Source organism: Lepisosteus platostomus, chromosome 2, assembly GCF_059453375.1.
Source record: "Lepisosteus platostomus isolate fLepPlt1 chromosome 2, fLepPlt1.hap1, whole genome shotgun sequence".
Taxonomy (NCBI): domain Eukaryota; kingdom Metazoa; phylum Chordata; class Actinopteri; order Semionotiformes; family Lepisosteidae; genus Lepisosteus; species Lepisosteus platostomus.
This window is the reverse complement of record NC_142612.1, coordinates 4,250,600-4,272,451: the sequence shown is the minus strand read 5'-3', so window position 1 is coordinate 4,272,451 and position 21,852 is coordinate 4,250,600. Positions and strand designations below refer to the sequence as shown.

At 40.9% G+C, this 21,852-nt stretch overlaps 1 protein-coding gene across 13 annotated transcripts in view; it reads left to right on the top strand.

Annotated features, from left to right (window-relative positions):
* Positions 1-21,852, top strand: part of dmd (dystrophin) — a 728,682-nt gene that overhangs the window by 671,880 nt on the left and 34,950 nt on the right. For all 13 annotated transcript variants that reach the window (XM_088646795.1, XM_088646880.1, XM_088646889.1 and 10 more), the window contains 5 exons: positions 2,411-2,485; positions 4,258-4,459; positions 7,275-7,360; positions 10,418-10,575; positions 21,645-21,811. In XM_088646795.1, the coding sequence (XP_088502921.1) occupies positions 2,411-2,485; positions 4,258-4,459; positions 7,275-7,360; positions 10,418-10,575; positions 21,645-21,811 (688 nt within the window). The remainder of the gene's footprint in view (positions 1-2,410; positions 2,486-4,257; positions 4,460-7,274; positions 7,361-10,417; positions 10,576-21,644; positions 21,812-21,852) is intronic.

Below are 21,852 nucleotides of genomic sequence, written 5' to 3'. Positions count from 1 at the left end.
CTGCTTTATTCAGGACTATTGTGAGATTATTTCATACAAAATACTGGAGTCACAAGGTTTGCTTTGTATCATTCCCAGATGGGGACAGGGGGTTGGTAAGAGGAATAACTGAAATTATCCAGCACACCTCACCTAGCGTGTAAAATAATAAACTGATACATTTAATTTCTGAAAATTGCTTTTAGCTTTTTTCCTGAACTGGGGTCGCTCTGTGGCATGTAAGCATGTTTTCTCCTGGAGCTCCTTTTTGCTCCAGCATTCCCAAAGGCAATTGATCGGCACCTCTAAAACTGTTCCTGTGGGCATGCCCTTCAGCGGGACTGACTTCCTGTCCAGACTTGTCTTCTGGGGAAAGTTTCACGTTGGCACCACCCGGAGCAGGAGTGTGCAGCTTCCTGATAACAGCCGAAAAGGTGGATGTTTATGTTTATCGTGGAAGCGTGTCAAGTCATTTTCAGTCATAAAATACAATTAAGTGCATTTTGGAAAGGAGCTTGACTTTTCTTAAGTTTGTTCCTTTAACCTTGGCTTTTTAAAATGCGTCGAAGAGTAAATAAGATTGTGATAAAGCTGGGTGGCTGTAAAAGCCGAAATACACGAGTCCAGGGTTCTTCTCAGCTCTGCAGTGTCCAGAAATCAGTGCGACCCAGCCCTGGTGTTGAGGTGGATTAAAATGACGTGTGTGTAGCTTGGGGATGCAGTGAAAAATAACCTTTAGTTATGGGGGAAAGTAAAAGCCCCTTCCATGAGGAAGATTGTTTCTACTGAGAAGACGGCAAACATTTTAGCCTTACTTAGGTATTCCATTTATGTTTGTGGTTCTAGTAAAATATGCTTTTTTTTCCTGTGATAGTACAAAGCTGATGCCAGCAGGAAGATTTTGCTTCGAATCATTCTTAGATGTGGAGAGGGGGTTGGGGGGGAGACAGAAAAAATCGCTTTGACCTGACAAAGAATCAGTCGCACCATAAATTATGCAGCACACCTGACCCAGCGTGTATAATTATAAACCACAGCAGTAATCCTCTCCTGTCAAGCCCAAGCATTCTCTTCCAGTGTGTGGTGTACAGCAAACCCACGGCACAGACACAGCTTCCTCAGTTCCTGCTACACCTCTGCCACTATGTCCAGGTAGTCTTCACTTTATTTCGCCACTCATCATGATGAGCCTCAAGGGCCAGATGGCAAACTTGTTTTCGTTTTCCATGGGTTCCTGGTCTTTGTGTGCATTTCAGCAGACCTTCATGAAGAGGTGCGTTACTTCACACAACAGCTGTGGTTCACATCCTTCTGTTTTGGACTCCACTTGGCATATCTGTTATGTTTTATTTCAGTTTTGTATGTATTTACCAAGGTATGCTATTGGAGAGTGAAACTGAGTAATAGTTCCCACAGATTCTTTGTGATTCTTTCTGCAGGTGGTGTTTTTTACTAAGGGTGTAGATATTGCTTATCACAGGCATATAACTTGCTTATCACAGGCAGCTGTGGAAACAAAAGCCTTATTTATGACAACTACAGAGGTAAAAGAGGGCCTTCTGTTATCATGACCTATCCTGAAAATTCTAAGTAACCAACTCTATGGCAATCCAGCAAAAAATAGTTTTTAAGAATAATGAGTTATGAGTTTGGGAATATTGGAATTTTGCTTTTATGAAGACTATTTCCAAGAGCTACCACAGAAGGACTGGCACAGATTTTATTACTGTCCTGTCTCTAAATTTGCAGGTGAAAATTGGTTAGGTAAAGTTCCTTTCTGTGTTTATGGGGTGGATTTTAAAATGCCAAAACAGGGGTATCCACTACTTGAAAAGCCCCCTGGAATTATTGTCGTAGCCTGAGACACAACTTGATATCAGCAATCTGCATCTGTTTCAAAGAAGAATGTCTCTTTAAACCTCAACTGCTGCTCCATGAGTCTGACAGTAACTTGTGAGAATTTCATGTACTGTACAGATCTGCTCATTGTAAGTCAACGCAAACATCACAGGCCACCATTGGCAAGCCAGCTGTTCCAGTTTGCACAAGTGGGTGTATCTCAGTAATGCCTTCAGATAATTGCAAATCTTGTTAAAAAATATTTTATTTCCCTCATGTCTTGGGCATTTGGAATTATAGGAAACTTTAGGAGGGCCTGGTGATGCAGTGTGTCTTCTTTTTAGAAAAGAAATTAGGCCATGTGTGCGTATTGTTGTATTAGAAGTGGCTGCATATTCTGTTTCTCGTATTTTAAGAGACAACCAGTGAAATACGTCTGAGCACGAATGCAATGTCCAGTGTCGTGGCTGGGAACTGCACTGGCAGGTGGGAATGATTTTATCCCCAACTTCTGCTGCAAGGGCTGTGTACAACAGGGGAGGAGAGCTAAGGAAAAGCAGTGGATAATGACGGCTTTCTCCTTCCATTGCAGCTGACCTGAATAACGTCAGGTTCTCTGCATACAGAACAGCCATGAAGCTGAGGAGACTGCAGAAGGCCCTTTGCTGTGAGTATACCTCCCCTCTTTCTCTCTGAGCCCGGGATCACTTCATTATCTGCTCACACCGCCTTCCCTTAAACTGCCGGCCTCCCTGCTGGACGACAGCATTTTAAATGCAAAATGATCAACAGAGTTCTGTTAACTGGAACCTACCCTCCATGAGCACATGCTGCTAATTTTCCCCAGCTCCCCCCTGGGTGCGTGGCATTGTCTTCAGGCTCCTGCAGGAAAAGCCGATTGAGAATGCAGATTCCTTGACAAAATGCTTTTTGGGAAAGTGTTCTGCTGTGTGGAGAAAAGAGTTTTCTGTGTGTGGACACGGCCAATCACACGTGCTTTTTTGTTCTAAATCTATGGTGTACAGGGTTCACAATTAAAAATATATAATCAGAAGGAAAACAAAAACACTGCTTTGAACTGTCTGTATGACCAACCTGAGAGAAGAGTAGCTTGAAAGATTATTGGAACAGAAGGGCACTTCATGACTTTTTATAATACCTCGCACACTTCACCTGTGCCTGCTTTGTGGCATCTCTCACTTTTAATGGGGAAATGTGCTGATTCTCGATTATATAATTCAAGTGCTAAGGTTATCCACTTAGCCTGGATGCCTTCTCAGAAACTGAGTGACGGAGTTTCATTACGAAGCTGCATGTAGAACTTAACTAGCACCTAACGCTTCAGGAACCTGCTTAATTACTATTGATCACTGCTATCTGGGAAAACGAGCTCTCAGCCCCCACTGCCCAAGGAACAGAGGTGTTCTCGAAGCACCACTGCATTACCAATTATGCTAATAAATTGGTATTAGGAGAACCATCTCTGAGCTGTCCCTGTGGGAAGTGTAGTAACAAATGAGCTGTTGATTTGCTGATGTCGGACAAGACACCAATCTCAGCATGGTTACATTTTTATTTGTCAGCAAATTAATGCACTGGAATCTGCAAAAAATGGGAGGGGGGAATTTCAAAAGTGTGGGGAGGGCTGTTTATAAGGCAGAGGTAAGCATTTTTTGTAAATGACTGTGTAAATACCAGGAGAAGTATTGCTTTTGATAAGACACATCAGCGCAGTGTCAGGTGCTTAAGTTGATTTACATGCTGCAGATAATTCGGCCTCCAGAGGTGCACACATCGCAAAAATAAGGATGTGCTCTTCAATTTTTCTGGTGACACACAAAAAAGCGAATTTTCCTGTGTTGGGGAAAAAAACGAGAGGTTTTCTTTGATTGCTCCCTGCACCATTTGTTTTTGCTTACATGCTTCAATGATAAAACAAACCTGGAGATTTGCTGAAGGGATATTAGAAGATAGTGTAATTTTTGCTGTCATGTTGTGCAGGACTGTGATGTCCTGCAGTGGAGTTTATTTTTCTATAAATGTCACTTGGCAGTAAAACTTGCATATGGATGAAGATTTTGTTTATAAAGCAAATTATTTGCCTGTTATTCTGCGCATTTGGGTGACATATATCCATATTTCTCCATAGGAGATTACTCCTGTCATTTCTAGTAATGTGTACTTTAACAGCTTGCAGGGATACTCCATATAACATCTTGGTATAAATGTTAACGTTGTAAAAGAACATTTTCTTTAGTGGCAGACTATAAGATCGTTTTAATGAGGAATTTGCTCTGTACTTCAGAAGGAAACAGCAGAGTCCATTTAGAGTTCTGTCGCAGGGTTGGAAGGCAAAGGTGCTTCGTTTTATAATTAAACAGATGTGCATTACTTATTCAGCAGCTCGCCGTTTCTCTGAAATGCAGTTTTTCCCTGCAGTGGATCTCCTGGGGCTGTCGGCAGCATGCGAAGCCTTCGAACAGCACAACCTGAAACAGAACGAGCAGCTCATGGACATCATGCAGATCATCAACTGTCTGACCACCATCTATGACCGCCTGGAGCAGGAGCACAACACCCTGGTCAATGTGCCCGTCTGCGTGGACATGTGTCTGAACTGGCTGCTCAATGTCTACGACACGTACGTTGACCTTTCTCCTGCTCTAACAACGGGAGGCGGAAGTCAGGCTTATGCCTAGGGTGTGCAGCACAAGAAAATGGGAAGTTTGATCTCAAAGCAGCAAGAAAATGATCCTTAAGTCCCCTCCTTTTCATTGTATTGGTATACATCAGGAAGGTTTTCCCTGGTGGATGCCCCCTTGCCTCTTGCTTATGGAATCTTCCAGTTATTTGGCCTTTTAAGTTTTCGGTTGTTGTTTCCTCTAGCAAGGAGCTCAAGCATGGCTTAATATTTTCATTCCATCAAAGCATACAAAGAAATAGTTAACTGCCCATAAAATAAATGTTATGAACTGTCCCTTCACAATCTCCAGACCCCAATCCAATTGAACATTTGTAGTTCGAATTGAGGAAGGCAGTTCACAAACTGAAATCAAAGAATTTGAATAAACCAAAGCAATTCTGCCTTGAGCACTGGTCAAAAGTGCCAGTGTCTCATAGCACTCTACAGGAGGTGTACCATCTGTGTAGTGCCTGCCAGTGGAGGATTTACATAAATTCACCCAGACCTCTTTTAAAGAACGCCCTATTTATAGAAATTTGATACTCGAAAAGCATGTGAGTTGTCACCCGCGTTTCGAATAACGAAAGCCAACTATGAAACTATGAAGAAGCGATACAAAGAAAAATGTCCAAACCTCCACCAAATGAAAGTGAAGAGGAAGGAGTTATACAGTACATGTCGTTTCATACTGCAGTACCTGCAGCACATTCTACTGATTAGTATGGGTGACAGCTAGCACATAGCCTACGGAGTGGAGGGAGAGATGTGTGATACAGTTCACCACGTCTTGCTTTGTGCGCTCTTAACTTTTCATAGCTACTATTTTCATAACTACGGAATATTTGTAGTTTAGACTTTTATCGTGGAGCCTAAAAGTGTTAAGAAAATTAAAATTGTGAGTGCGTATAATTCCACAAAAAGCAAATGATACAAGCGGCTGCTGTTGCTTAGGTATTATTAATGATGTCAGACTAGGTAAGCAGTGTTTTTTAATTACTGAAAACAGGAGCCGTCATATGAATACTAGTTATTATTGTTGTTTCTTTTGTCATTTTTGGTGAAATAAAAGTAAACGTAGTGCTGACATTCCTGGGGTCCAGAATGGATTGTTATTTTGCCCCTAAGAGATAATGGAAATAGGTTTTTCTTTTTATGGATTTTTGCTATATGAAAGAGCTCCTGGGAACAAATTACATATATAAAAACAGGTACAGGTGTACTAATAACAGTTAAGTGTAACCTTTGTGTTTTCTGGGCTTAAATTATTTATTTTAAAATACTTTTCTCTATGCAATTCTAGTAATATTATAGCTTAAACACATAATCAAATTTATAAAGCTTCCTATTATATAATATATTTTGTTTCTATTTCATCAGGGAATTAATAGTGCTGGTGGGCTCCGTGGTTTGCATCCATTTTATGTGTCTCCCATGAATGTAATGGTAGAAGAAGTGGAAAGAAGTACTATATCTTGAAAAGGCATGTCTCTGGCTGCTTTGCAGGAAGTGCTGTCATGCCCAGCAGCCTCAATGACTTTCAACAGCTCCATTCTGTGTGAATAATGGCAGTGCTTGAGCAGAATGACTTTCTTAATGCAGATTTGCTTGGAGTCACTCAGATCCACATGCTTAAAAATAAAACCCCTTTCACTAGTAGCCTCCTATGACCTCTTGTTGTTCTATCTGATCTCTAATCTGTCAGATCTCATGGGTCCACTGCTGAACTGATTCCTGTTTATTTGTCTTTAGAATGCACTGGGAGCATTTTTAAAGCCCATACAGTACAGTAGGTGGTCTGGAGCATTCAATTGTTCCAGGCTACTCGGTAGACTACACTTTAATCTTAGGTTTCATTAAGGAAATCTTTAGAGAACAATTTGTGGAGCAGAGAAACACAATTTAAGTTAGGGGATCTGTCCTCAGTGAAAAATATTAGACCTTTGGTTTGCAATGTGTTCCTCCATTTGTTTTCGGTGGTCAGCCCATTATGATCTGTTATTTCTGTTTTTGTTCACTTTTATCTTTACCAGCCTTGTGTACTGTGCATATCATGAACTGTGTAGTGTATTTCCACTAGGTAACTGAATAAAATTATGTAATAACTATAAAGAGTTTAGCATATCAGCATATGTACATATCTGTCTCTTCTGTAGACTGTGTTACAATGTATACCCAGTACATTTTGAAACTAAACACCTGCACCTTAAAATTACCTCTTAGGCAGTTGATGGTGGTAGGAATAAACAGTTCATCCTTTCATTTTTGAAAACATGCGTGATTTAAAATGATAATATCCTTTGCCTACATGGACTACATGAGCATTTGTTTAGAATGGTGTCACTGTCCCCCATTCAGTGTTGCAGGCAAATGTGTAAAGTCGTTTCTTTCATGAAAGCATGTCTTAACCTTCCCTCAGCTGATGTTGTAAGTCATCCATTAAGATGAACTGTCACGATTCAATTTCACCGTAAAACGACCAATTGTGTTTATTTAGTTCTCTTCGCACTCCATCTTGAAAGGTTGAATTACTCTTCTGAGGTGGCGGAATTAATTAATTATGCCTCCTGAATTGTCGAGTGGCTTTTAAATTGATTTGCAATATGGTACAATGCAGTAGAAAAGTGGCCACATTGAAGCTTGATTTTTATAAGGCGCCACCGTTGTTTTTTTACCGTTTTAACGATGCATCCAGTCACCTGTGTTCAGTTTTTGCCTTTGTGTCTCATCACCGAAATGAGCCTAAGTAAAACTTGGCTTTATTTTTTTTTCACAGGGGCAGAACTGGAAAGATCCGTGTTCTCTCTTTCAAAACCGGCATTGTTTCACTTTGCAAAGCACATTTGGAGGACAAGTACAGATGTAAGTCGCTTTTGGGATTTTGTGCATTTGTGTGGTAAGCAATAATGTAGTGACTGTTTTGTTGGGGGTTTTTTGTTTTCATTTTTTTTACTCAACCATTAAATTGGAACTGGAGTACAACCAGTGCTCTAAGCCTCTATGTATAGATTAGCCTGTGGACTAACTGAAGAAGATCTAGGGCCTTGTCTTGAATAGATGCTCTCTACGTGCCACTTCTGGCAAGAGGTTTTCACGTGAAACATTCTCATTTAATAAGGGAAACCAGTTCTGTCCGAGCCTGTGGCCATTTGTGAAATGTTCAGTAACGGGGGATTATCATTTTGCAACACCTCCCTTGTGTAGCTAATAAGGTGAAGGATGAGGTATGAATATGACCACCCACGAGAAACACTGGGCTCAATGGGTTAAGTGTAGATTATTGATACTTCAAGTGCTATTCCCCCAGCTAGATGATTTTCTAGTCATTATTTGATCGAAGGGGGTGTTGATTGGTTACTCAAACCTGTCATGCCTTGATATTATTGGTGCTGCTGTATGTATTTCTGGTGTATTTAAGGGATTGATCTACTGTACTCTCAGAGCCTTTCCCAACTGTTTGGTTGGTAACAGACACTGGCCGCTGTCCTTGCGGGTTTTAACATTCGTTTTGGGCAAGGATACGTTTCAGTATTATCTTATGGTCAGGCTGGTAAATATAAAGACTTTAAAGAAGAGTCTTTTTGTGGACGCTGCAATGTTGTGAGAAAGAAGAAATACTTAGCATGTTAGACACTCAGCGTTTTCATTACATGAAACATTACAGTAGTTATCTATTAAGTGTAATTAGTTCCTTCATAATAATATACAAAAACATAAAACAGCACATGACCTTATTATAAACTGTTAAATTGCACATCATAAAAACATGATTATAATATTTGAGGAAAACCTCAGTATATAAAGTTTGCAGTTTTTCTGTTGCATAAAGCAGTTTTAATGCTTGCTTATCTGCTCTGGACTTTGTGCTGTTTTTAATTAAACATATTCAGAATTGCATGCCCTCATTTTCCTATGGTGTTCAGATTCTGTGAGGCAAATTAATGTGCAGAAGAAAAATGTAAAGAACTAAGGGGCAGGAAAAAATACTGTATTATTAGTATTATTGAAATGAAAAAAGCAGCTCTCGAGATGAATTATTTATAGGTAAATCCGGTCACTGAATCTGATTCAAACAATACATATCATTATTTTTTTCTGCATTCATCAAGTGTGCTGTATCTTTCTTTGCAATATTCCCAAGACTGTTGAGGGCCAAATGAAATCTAACAGCCAGATGAAATAGGTCATTATTAACAAAATTACGTTGACAGTGTAGGCAACAGACTGCAATAAATCAGTAGAACTTTTGCCCTTTCACCTCAGGAGAGTCACCTTGGCTCATTCCAAAGATGAAGGATTTAGCTCTTCAATCAGCATGATTCATAAAACCATGTACTGGAGAAGTGGGGTGGACTTTTAGGATGGCAGGAGATGGGTATTGGGAATGCTTTATCCTATTTTACCATTTGGTCTCCTGAGTCTAATATGGAGGCTGTTCTATATGCTGTATCTTCTTGCTTAGAGTCCTTCATTCTCTATTCATTCTCCTTCATTCTCTTCATTCTCTATGTCTGCCGGTCCAGCACTTTTCAGAACTGCAGACAATATTAGGGATTTTTTTGTATTACTCTGATGAAGAAGTAACATCGAATTCAATTTAGATTCACATAGAGGTGGGTCCTTTTCATCGCAATGCTAGAAGCATGCTCTGTTTTGTGTTGTTAGCTAATGGAATGTACAACAAGTACTCTGGTTGCCTTAGGGTTCAGCTGGCAGTCCGCAGGGTCAGTGGTGTCAGACATCTGATATACAGCTTGAACCAGTGGTGCACACAGTGATGAATGGTTGTGCACAGAATTTTTGAAGCCTGTCACATGGGCACTCCTCCTCTCCAGGAGGAATGAGAAGTTGTTTTGCGAAGAAAATCAATAACTGCTGAGATGCCCTGATCCTTCATTAAGAATGCATGGCATGCTACGTTCATACACTTCTTGTTCTGTTGAGGGAATAGTTGTCATTGGGCTCTGGAGGTTCTTCATAAACAACTAGACGCAGGAGCATCTTGTCCTTAACTCCTTCCATTTCAGAGAGTTTGACAGTTGCATAATAATGTGTTATGTGTATGAATATATGTTACAGTAAGAAGATAAAATCCTTAAATATCTAACTTTGGGATTTCACAGATTTACTGAAGTATTCAGGGATTTTGTGAAAAACCTGGTTTGACATTTAATATTGTTGAATTATAAATGTATGTAATCGGAGGAAGATGAACTTATTGGCTTTCGACTTAATTGTTATTTTCTTACTTTTTTATATCATGGTTCACTTGTAGCAAAAGGAAATATTACTTTAATTAAACTGGAGAAGGAGTTGAAAATGATGTAATGTGGTTAACAGTGAATTTCCCTAAAAAACAGGTATTGTAAAATACTTGAATGTTGCTATCCCTTTAAGTTTCTTTTTGTAAAAAAAAAGATCATGCTTGAGTGCTGGGTTTTGTATTTTTTTGACAGAACTGGAGAACATCCATATTCAAGGATTAGTAAATACCATCTTGAACCTGCCAGTTATAAGGGCCAAGAAATAGTGTATAATGATTAATATGTACTGACGGAATTCGGATCTAACCTCAAAAGTATGCTAGTTTCAACTCTTATTTCAGGAATTGACTATACGTCTTGTTTGTCCATTTTCCTTTCAGCAAAGTGCCAGTTTTATTTCATGATTTCATTTTTATTCAGGCTTATGAAAGTACAGTGTGGCAGACGCACATAATTCGCACATTAAGCAAGTCTTAAATCTTTAGGTGTGTGTGCGTATAGCCTCTGACGTATTACAAACAGAAAGGAGCTGATGTGTCCAGGCGTGCAGATTAAACTTGATGCAGACCCCCGTACAGTCTGGCACAGTTTGGGAGGGGGCTTTTACCTTGCTACAGGAAGAGAGAGGCAAGTCCTCCCTGATTTGTTTCTCCAGATCTCTTCAAGCAGGTGGCCAGCCCCACAGGCTTCTGTGACCAGCGCAGGCTGGGGCTCCTCCTGCACGACTCCATCCAGATCCCGCGGCAGCTGGGAGAGGTGGCCTCCTTCGGCGGCAGCAACATCGAGCCCAGCGTGCGCAGCTGCTTCCAGTTCGTAAGTGCTTCCCCGGCCGCCCACTCTTCCGAACCCCTCGGCGACCCCGGCTCCTGCTCGCTTGGTCCTGGCCGGGAGAGGTCTGCCGGGTTGGGATTTTTTATTAATCCGTTGATCACATTTCTTGGCAGAGTGCATCCTGGGAACTTCCACCCCCCCCCCCCCCTTAGCAACAGCTGTGGTGAGGAGAGGGGCAACGGGAACAGTTAGGAGAGAAAGGAAAACAAAAGTGCACGGGGAGTTTTATTGCTGCAGGGCACTTCTGCGCATCGCATCCCTCTGCGACGTGCAGCTTTTATCAGTAGGAGATAAAAAAACGACTATCAAAATAATATTGCCTAATGTGCGTGTTCACTTTTGTGAAAATCCGGAGATTAGAGTTAAATTCCTGGTGTGATCTCACTGACTGTGAAATCTAAAACCAGCTGAGCTGTGCTAACAGCCAGAAGTGCTTCAATCAATTCCATTGATGGAGGGTGGGATGGTAAGAATACCATAATTTGCTATGGGTTTTAATTGCAGCTGTACACAATTGCCTGTGCATATCGCGGTAAAAATTTAGTAGTCATTGTCCGTATCTGCTTATGATATCGAGTAAAAGTGTTTTTTTCAATGGGCCCTGTGTTATGTAAGCATGAGACTCCAAATATCCTTTTTAAACAAGCCTGAGGAAAGTCATTTTGCCTTTGAGAACATTTGTAATGCTTCAGTCCAAACACCTCCTGGACCCGCATGTCCATTTAATATTCTGCGGCAAATGAGACATTTTTACTACTTTTCCCCTTGAATCAGAGTTCAGTGATCTGTTTATGAAGATTGCTTCTGCTTCATATTGGTTCCATTAAAAAATTGGCATGAAGATGCAGTTTGACTTGACTTTTAAAGAGGTCTAGTTAAACCTGTGCTCCAGTCCTCATTGCACTCCCATTAACCTATTGTTTTAAGATTAAGGAGCCCAGAGCATTTTTTCTGGAAATATTCGGATGCCCACCCAACACTCTGGTCTAACTGATTTAGCCAAATGTTTTAAACGTAGGTCGTTGCACTTCTGGGTGTAACAAGATCTTTTTAGATGCCCGTTTCCAGGCCAACAGACACACCAAACACAGTTGTAAGTATAAAGAAAACACCAGTGCTCTTTATTTATGGTAAGGGAAATATCAACAGCCACCACAAACAAACACCAGAAAAAACCTAAGATCCACCCAAGCTACTGACTATGCTCCTTCATGATGTCCCTAATTGTTCTAGCTTGGTTCCAGTTTCACCCTGAGATGTCTCAAAATGCTTCCAGGGCAACTAGGTCTCTCTCTGAGACTCTTCACAAAATGAGCACTTCCAGAATTCTCAAAACATCCAAAACGTCCTTTCTCCCTTGGTTGATCACCTCTTTCTCCCTTTGGTAGGAGTGTACTGTAAAGGATCTGCCTAATACTTCCATGCAAGAGAGTGACTAATACAGAAAACCTTCTTCCTTCTTCCTGGTTTTTAACCTGTCACAAGACCAATTGTCTTCCGGCAACCAGTCAGGTGACCAAGAGCAGCAGCTCATTCCCCCCTGAGGTTTCTGGGGAATGTAGTCCAGACAAGGGTGCACATGCAGGATGTACAAACCAGACTCGCAAATTAAAGAATCATCATACAGTAGGTTTTCAGTATGAAGCTTGACACATTGGGCGAGTGACACCGTTGCGGAGTTAGTATTGGGAATGACCTCCATGAGCAGTCGCACAGGGCGGGCGCACTGATCTAATCAGTGTCCGGATGGATACTGTAGCTAAACCTTTTTCTGCCAAGAGAAAAAGCTGGCCACAGCAAGACCTCCGCATGGACTTGGAGAAAAACAGTTGGCTCAAAGGCAAGGACATTTGTCAATGTATTGGTGAGCAATAAGGTAGCTCTTGAAAGACGTTCTTGTATTGAAAGAAATTCCTCCCCATACCATCACATTTCCACGGTCAACTGATTGCATTGTTCCTGGGCTGAACTCCTGCTTCCCAAGATGTGGCTGTCTCCCAGACAGAGCTGGTTTTTGAGGACTGGCTGATTGTTGAAGCAAAACAGTTCATTCTCCAGTTATCTTCTCTCCCAGACAAGCTGCCCTCAATCAAGTCCATCTTCAGGGCTGAAGTGGGGCATGATTAGATAATCTGATATTCTTGTGTTCATTAAAAATGTATTTTTAATGGTGATTTGTACAGATTCGTAGTTATTTCACACAGAGCACCTGCTATTTTTATGATATGAGTCTTGCATGATTTAGGCTCTGTATTTTGCTTTCAAAAGGGACTCCTTCTCAATTATCAAACTGCTCACTTACTAAATAATGTGCTGCCAGTGAGACACGCATTCCCCGTCATATCTGACCTGGTCCCTTTTCATTGTGCACCAGTAGTCGGTACAGTACAGGAGAAAGAATAAAAAATTAAGTGTTTTATAGCATTTTATAGGCAGTGATTTGTTTGGTTGGTTCTGTAGGCTTGGTATTTCCCTCCTGGCATGTGAGTTAATTATGTACTAATTACTAAAGGAGTGTCAAACATATGGCTCGCGGGCCAGATCTGGCCCTCCAGGCTCATTTGTTTAACCTGTGTGGCAGATGCAGTCAGAGCCTCGGCTGAGAATCCATTCACACCTTGTCTGGATGGGCACAGCTGACACACTGCAGACACCCTGAATGGGTCTCGCACACACAGTGCTCCCTGCGGTTCTCTGCCTCCGTCCAGTCTCAGTGTCCCTGCTCGATATTGTCGCAGTTGTGATTTGATAGGGGTGGGGGATACACAGACTATGGGGGACCTGGCCAAACACTTCCTCTAAACACCTCCTCCAAATTCTGGAGCAGCGTCAGTCACTGAATCATGACTTGGTGTCACTGAAACGGTGTCCAGTAGGTTTCTGAATAACACCATGTTTGGTTTGTAGAGCAGCTAGCTGCTGCCAAAAGGTAGTGACAACAAGCTGAAGAATCTATTACTTTTACTGCCAATATGTGTTTACCATTTTTGGTGTTTATTTTATGTGACATGACCTCCCGTGAACCTTGCCTTTTGCCAATAATTTCCCACTTAAAAACACAAACACTCTGCTGCTTGCTGAGCATATTGTATTTCACCTATCATCACAGGCAGTGAGTGATAGTCCTGTCAGCCCCAGAGTTTACAGGTGCACTTCACTAATTGGCAATGATGTCTTCGTAAACTGAGTGATTGGTGTATAGTTTGCTGTTCAGAAACTGTATCTAGTGTGAGATTCCTTAAAATAAAAATGAAATTCCATTACTTTACCTGTAAATGGTTGACTCACTGCTGGGGTCTATAAAATCACCAGACCTTGCTCAGTAATGTACTGTACTGATGTTCAAGTACATTTCATGGCCATGCAAATATCTCCCAACTGCTGAACTTTTTCACGTTTTACAGCCAGGGAAAATGCTTTCCTTATCTTCGCTTTATTTTCGTTGCTTTTGTGACACCTGAAGCACTTGCAAAACGTTTTGCTGATGTGGTGTTAAAAATACAGAGGATGTTAAACGATAAAACCCAGTAAGTGAGATCTGGGAAGTGGCGATGAAGCAAAGTACCTTTGCTGTAGAGAACATGTCTTCATACAATGAAAACCCCATTGACTCTTTGTTGTAGTCTAGTTAATGTAGTGAAGAGTGGTGGTACAGTATATAGTTGCGCATTTATTTTTAGCAGTTGTTGAACAATATTCTTTTTTACAGATCAGATATACATAATGTACTATAATCAAAAATACACAGAATCTTAAGTAAATGTGGTTATTCATTTAAAAAAGAGTAATGAGGAGTAATTACTATATTAGCATCTAGTAAACTGCAAAGACTGCTAATTTCATTCCTAAAGCAGTCCTATCATTGTAAATGAAATGCTACAAATGCACCATATATCTAAATAATTGTATTTATGCAGATTGTGGTATTTCCATGATAGGTACAGCACAGTGAAACACATTGAAATCAAATCTGGCCTGTAAAAGTAAAATGGGTCTGAAACCCCTGAATGACTAAAAGATAAAATCAGTAAACTTTGTGAATTTGAAAAAAATCAAATAGGCTTCTGTACAAATTCTTTATTGATTATCCTTGTTTTTCATAGTCTTGAATCCCTCATTGAAGGAGGACTGCTCTAATTATCAAAGCTGCAGGCCTATCATGTGACCATACATTAAATTTAACAAAAACGCCAGGGCTAGATGTCTCTAGATCTCTAGGTAATGTTGAGTGGAGACATAAGACTCAACTGTAATGGTTTTTTGTCCCCTCAAAACATATCCTGAAATGCCAACAGCATGGAAAATAATTTGTTTTCTGTAATGAGTTATTTAGATGGATGACAGTCATCTGCCTTCCATGGTGTGTGTGATTTATTCTCGTATAATCAGGACCACCATTGATTATACTGGAGTCAGCACGAGCTGTAATATCATTTTACAGTGCTGTAATAAGAGGAACTGCTGTCTTGAAATTTTGCAAGGAGGGACAAAGCTTTGTCTTCCCAATTGTCTTTTTGTTCAACATAATCTCGGTTTATGACTTATTAAGAGGTTATACAATTATTGGTAAAATGTTGGTTTACTCCCTGTGTCAGTTAATCTTTCGATTAATTTTGGTGCTCTTGTCTGTGAAAATGTAAAGTTGAATCGCAAGCAACAGTGTTTTTGCTGGATACATACTGTAAGGCATTGTATTCTACTTCGTCAAATATCAATACTCTTCACGTCTTTGGTAGACTTCTAAATTTACTGCATTTTTAGAGTACACCATTAAAAAATGTTTAAGCCTATCATAGATATCTTTTTTTCTGTCACAGAAAAGTGAAATGGTCGACCTTACTGGGGGTAGTCTCAGTTGTATTTTCACTTGAAAAGTTTGCGGGGGCAGTGAGATCAGTCTGGGCCCAGCTCCATGTAGCTCTTGCACAATGCACTGTGAATGAGGGGTTGATTCGATCAGTTGGTGTCCTGCTGGGGTAAGACACTGCCAGTCTGTGTCGCAGCATTTTTCCGCACTGGGGAACTCCCAGCAGATTACATCAGGCTTCTGTCGGTACTTATTGTTGAATGGAATTACGCCCTTAAAGAAAATTACCTTGCCTGGCACTGTTGAATTTTTCACGGATCTCCTGGGTGAGCAGATGCTGGATTGTCACTTTGATCTCGCCCAAATCTGGGGGTTTTCATGCAGTAGTCGGCAGGGGGAAGAGTAAATCCTAGAGGAAAATGCCTCAAACTATCGGCTTCATGGTGCATGGATTTTTGTTAAACTGACACGCGTCAGGTGAGGCACGGGCAGTTTAGAGTCGGTGTTTTCTCCTTTCATACTGAGGGCCCTGCAGTTGCTGACTGCTGCAGCGTGTGTTGGACTCTCCTGTGGCCTCGAGGTTCCCAGTAAGCACTTTCCTCTCAGCCACTCAGATGAGGCAGTACAATCTTATAAGCTTTGCTGGAAGGACTGTGGGGTCTTGTGGTGTTTCACTGGACGTCTTGTGTCTGTGGGTGGGGACGGTGTTTAGAGAAAGATAGACTCAAGTGGAAGAGAAGGGGGTGAACCCCCATCTCATCAATGTTTTTTAATCCTTTGTTGGAGGATTACTAGAAAAGCAACTTTGAATTATCACCATAATGATTAAGTAATCATGGAAAAGAAAGACAGAATTCTGTCTTCTCCATTCTTGGTGTGTAGTCAATGTTTCTGAGCCCTGCTGCATTCAGTAGCTGTGATGCAGCCCTACAATCTGTCTTCATTTGAGCTATAGCCATGATACTGCCAGGCTACATCAAGAGTAAGTTTATGAAGCCTGAATATGAGGCCACAACTTACTTCTTTTCCTTTAAAGAATCTCCCAAAATGATTAATATCTTCAGTGAGGCACTGTCTGGGAGAGCCTAGTTTCAAAATCTCAGATGAATATATTCTTCTTTCACAGTAATGTTCTGTGGACCGTCGCATGGAATTCTGGTTACCTAATGGAATATCTAAGACATGGTTACTGCACGAGGTTTAATGAAAGGGAGGAAAAGATGTTTACAGTCTATTCAATGAATTTTTCTCCACGTGGAAAATCCAAAAAATGTATGTCTTTTGTTTTTGTGTAGATTAAATTTGGTTGTGATCTCAAAGTACAAATAAATAAGGTTCCCAGAAAATCTGAGTAATTTACAGATACTTAGCTGTTTTTCTAGTGTCCATAATACCTTGTTTTAGCCTGCTTGAACAAGAGAATGGGCTCTTTGTGTTTGTGCTAATAACCCTCAAAAACACATAGCACCTTCTTAAAGAACACTTGTAAACCTACAGTAAATCACACAAATCACTTTTATTTCCTAAAATATGCAATAGTGCATACCTTGGATGGAATTATGTGATGTCACAGCTTGTTGATGGGATGGATCAAAGGTATGTCTACGAAGCGTCACGTCCATTCGCTGTTGATGCGGCGCCTGCTGTCTGTGTCTTGTGCCTTTTCTGTTGTAGTTAGATGCAATGCAGTCGGGAAATTCAGCAGTATAACCTGAGGAGTTGTTTAAGTTAAAGAATCATTTGCATTTAAGGCCAACAGATTTCACTACAGAATAAACGTTCATATGTTAATAGTATGCAGCACATGATTATCTATAACTGGCAATTTATTTGTGTTGCCAAAGGCTCTGGGGAGGAAGCCAGATTTGGATCCTAGGCATCAGTCAGCTTTCATACCCAGAAATCTTGTATTGTTTGCATTGTGTTTACAAATGTTGCAAGTTTTTTATTCCCCAGAGGTGGAAACATCATTGCTACAGGTTAAACAAAAACTAGTTGTACCCACTGTACGACTGGACACTGGACTGGTTGTGGAGTAGCTAGGAGGATACCAGGTAGGAGGTACTAGGTAACTTCCGGCTGTATAAATGGATATTCAGCTGAACAAGTGAAAGTCCATTCCATGCTGAAAAGAGAAGAAAAGAAACACAACGTTTCAGCTGTGGAGGCTTCTTGAATGGATGCTCTCCGTATTGTCATTGTAGACTTGAATTTGTTTCCAATTCTGATCTGTTGAAATGCAAGGATTAAATTGAAAAAATAATCTGCTAGAGCTATAGTTCTGATATTGTAATTGTTTGTATCTTGAATGTGAAAAGCAGGCGGCATGGTGGCGCAGCAGTTGGCCTGTCTGACTCGCTGGGTTTATTGCTGCAGTGCTGTCTGTGTGGAGTGTGTATGTTCTTTCTGTGTTCCCGTTCTCTCTGTGCTCTGGTTTCCTCCCACAGTGCAATGCCATACTGCTAGGCTAAGTGCCTTCTGGGAAATCTAGCCCTGGTGTGTGAGTGTCTGTGTAATTGTGTGTGTTTGCACTATGATGGACTGGCGCCCCGTCCTGGGTATCTTCTGCCTTGTGCCCTCTGCTTGCCAGCGTAGTGACGAGCTTCCCTTTGACCAGGTGTTAGATCAGGCAGTTAGGAAATAGCTGGATGAAACTGAAAGTAGAACACAAAAAACACCCAAAAGTATAACAGTATAATAATTAATGTATAACAATATAAGGAATGGCAATAGTATACAGTTCGCATACTCATTGCGTATTGTACCTGTAACGGAAAAGTAAAAATGCACAGCTCTTACTTTACGATTTGTACTTTGCTATACCCCGGTTCCTTCTCAGTTCAACTAATATCATGTGGCATCTTGCCCTTTCTATATAAATTTCCAAAAACCATATAAGAAGATATTTAAAATGACTACCGCTGACAGATTTCTGGGACTGATTACTCAATGGAGCACTGAATCTAAGTGGTGAGAAATCAGTTCTTCACCATTTCAGTACCCACAGTTTTACCTGACAGACTGACAAGCTTCAGGCTTGGGTGTTACAAACACTTTTAAGGGAGATGGCAGTACTGGTTTGTTCTTACCCAAGATGTACACTTGAAAGTTAATTTAGAAGAACAGGTTTGTGAAAATAGGCCTTTTTATAATAAAAGAAATGTAGAACTGAGTTTTTTTTCCTGCGCTGAAATAATAATTAGCTTTGTGAGGGAAACTGTGACCTTTAGTTTGCTCTCATGTGTAATGCTCTTAAAAGCGTGGTCTGCTTGATTGTGTGGGCCTGTTTTCTGTCTTGGATTGCAAATTTTAAGTAAGTCAGATTTATAACCTTACCTAAGAGTTTTGCCCTTAAAGGTTTCCTGAATAATACCTAAAGCCCTGAGGCTCTCTCAACTTGCTCCTGAAAGTGCAGAGATGCGTGACGCAAAGACACATAAAAAACTGCTTCATTTGAATGTCATTTTATGCCTTAAGCTATAAAACTGAATCAGCCTTCTGTCCCCTAAACAGCATTTTGTTCACTTTAAAAAGCAGAGGATTAATATAACATCGGATCTTAAAGTAGGCATACACTTTATATTCTAGATATGAATTAAATGTTAGATTTATGCTTGCTAACGTTTCTAATGTCGTCAGACCACCAAGGGGCACTGCTGTATCTTACTATTGAATCTTCCATTTTCTGACATGCGCTCCTCTTCCTCACTGTCCTGCAGTTTATTTCTTGGTGTGACAAAGGCTGTGACTTCACCCCACCACCCCTACCAGCTTTTGCATTGTTAATTCTGAACAGAATGTGCTTTACTCTTTTTAAATAACACTGTGGCTTCATTAACCAACCAAAGAGCTGTTTGTCTATGTGGCAGGCCACATTCAACAAAATCATTTCATTTTAACCATTTTAATACAAAGGTGCATAGACAATTCTTTAATATAAAGTGGGTTGGATGTTGTGGTTGGAAATTACACTAAACTTTCCATTTGTGTCCTTTGAATCTCCAACAAGTCTCTGTTTGCTCTCTTTCGCCATTGCCAGTTCAGCTGTGTTCCTGCATGCTGATCTGTCAGATCACAACTTCACCAGCAGTTCATCTGTGAGAAGATGGCAAAGTACTCATTGCTTTGCAGGCCAGACAACCACACATGTCCTCATACTGCTCATGTAACAATGGCTTTCTTACAAGATGAGCCAGCTGAGCTTTCATGGCTCAACAGACTTGAGTACCATCCAATATTTACGGGATAAGCTAGGTTCCCTGGAGTTTGGCATCTAGAGTTGGGAGATCAAGACCAGCAACTGGCCACAAAAGCACTTGTCACAAATGTACACCTATCTACGGCAGTGTCCGTAGATACTCCTAGTCTGTGACCCTAACAGTAGCAGACCTCCTGTTATGACAAATTATAACCAGAATAATGACTTGACCTCTTGTCATTTCCCTTCAATAAAATGTCAGTGCATCTGCTGCCATTAAAGATGGTAGTTTTCCCTAATGACAGCTTTGTGAATCGGTTTCATTCGTGAAAAGTGTTCGTATGAGGAGCAGTGGAGAATGTGAAGAAAAGTGTGAGTGACCTTGTGTGAATGTGTCTTTTTGGAGAAGGAGAGCAGAGAAGAAGACAGCAGAGCTGAGCCCTCCTGATGTGTTATTGACAGTTCCATCTGGCTTGTGGCTGACAACATGGCTTTGCCTCGGCAAAGCTCCATCAAGATTTCTGTTCAAAGGGATTAAAATGTTGCTCCAGGGAATTTAGCCCTGCTTATCTAGCAGCCTTAGTTTTTTTGTTATTAAAACTTGTAAAGATGTATGTTCAGAAATCAAACAGTATTCCCTCCCGTCATGACTTTACATATTAGAATTTTAAATTTCTGCCAGCTGGGGAGTGAGTTACTAATCAGAATCAATAGCAAGCGCGCGTGTCAGGACTCCCTGATGGAGGAGATTTTAAAGGCTGCAGCACACTGCCTTCTGTGTGCATGTGTTGGGGAGGGTCAGCTTTGATACATTGTACTGTAAGGAGATCCACTAATTAAAATGCAGATGGCGAGCGAGCAAGTGCTGCGTTGGTAAAGTGGAGGCTGAGTTTGTAACAGTACATGATTGCAAGTTTAAAACACCGGTCCTTCTGCATGGTTAGAAAGTGTAACAACATCTGGTAGGGACTGCGAGCTGTGGAGGGAAAGATCCCCTCCTACAGCAGCACCGGCCCCATGTGGTGTGGACACGCTGCATTTCTTCTTCAGCCTGAGCTGTGGGTTTGTGTGCACATTGTTCTGCAGGATAGTGTCACAAATTCCATGTCATTGCCAAGTCCGTGACACCGGTAGACTACCTGCACACAATTTTATTAGATGAAGTGAAGGGGATCTCATTTAAGATGATCAAATCTGCCATTCTGTATATGGTCAAAGAACTTGAGGTATTGTTTTTCCATTTGATGTACTGGCCTTGATTGTTGCTTTTCTAAAGCTGCCTTCGGAACTGGTTCACACTTCTTTTCTGATGATGGCAGCAGCAGAGTGCATTCTAAAGTCTGCCCAGATTGCTTGGCAATGTAGCAGAAATGACTGTCTTGTCCCAGTACACTTTGGAGAGCAATGTAAATCATCCTTTTGAATGGAAGTTGAATTGCTGCTCCGATGTCTTTTTAGCCTTTGTTATTTTTCTATAAAAATGTCTTTACAAATTTCTTAATACTGTTTTTTAAAGTTGGGTTTTATTCAGCTTCCTCCTGGCCACTTGCACAAGCGTATGAGGGGTACCATGTGTTGACAAGAAGGCTGTCCTGTTGTTTTGAGTTGGTTCTGTATATAAGATTTAGCACCAGTGTAATATATACACTGTGTACTGCATATATTGTAAAATTCAGAAACTTTAACATCAAGAGAACATAGTGTAATAATTCCAATACATGTCTTACTTACTTTAGCTGTCTGGTTTGATGAATGTAGTAATCACATATGTTCTCTAATAATTGTGGCATAATTCATCTGGCAATTGGTAGCAGTTTCTAGTCTTTCCCCTCTCCCACCTTACATAATAACCTCATCAAAATATCCCTGATGTTGCTGTAAATGATCTCATCCTACTACACCAACTCTGTGCCTTCCAGTGTCCCCCTTATAAAGGCGGCACCTCTTTTTTACCCTACAGTATGTTGATTGCAGTCCCCTGATTAAATCACAGTTCTTTTCGCAATATCATCTGCGTTTATTTCTTTCTTCTCATGGTGCGAACAGGCCAATAACAAGCCTGAGCTGGAGGCAGCTGTGTTCCTGGACTGGATGCGTCTGGAGCCGCAGTCCATGGTCTGGCTGCCAGTGCTGCACAGGGTCGCGGCGGCAGAGACCGCCAAACACCAGGCCAAGTGCAACATCTGCAAGGAGTGTCCTATCATCGGGTTCAGGTATGCCAGGACGCCACACTGAGGACTGACCAGGATCACAA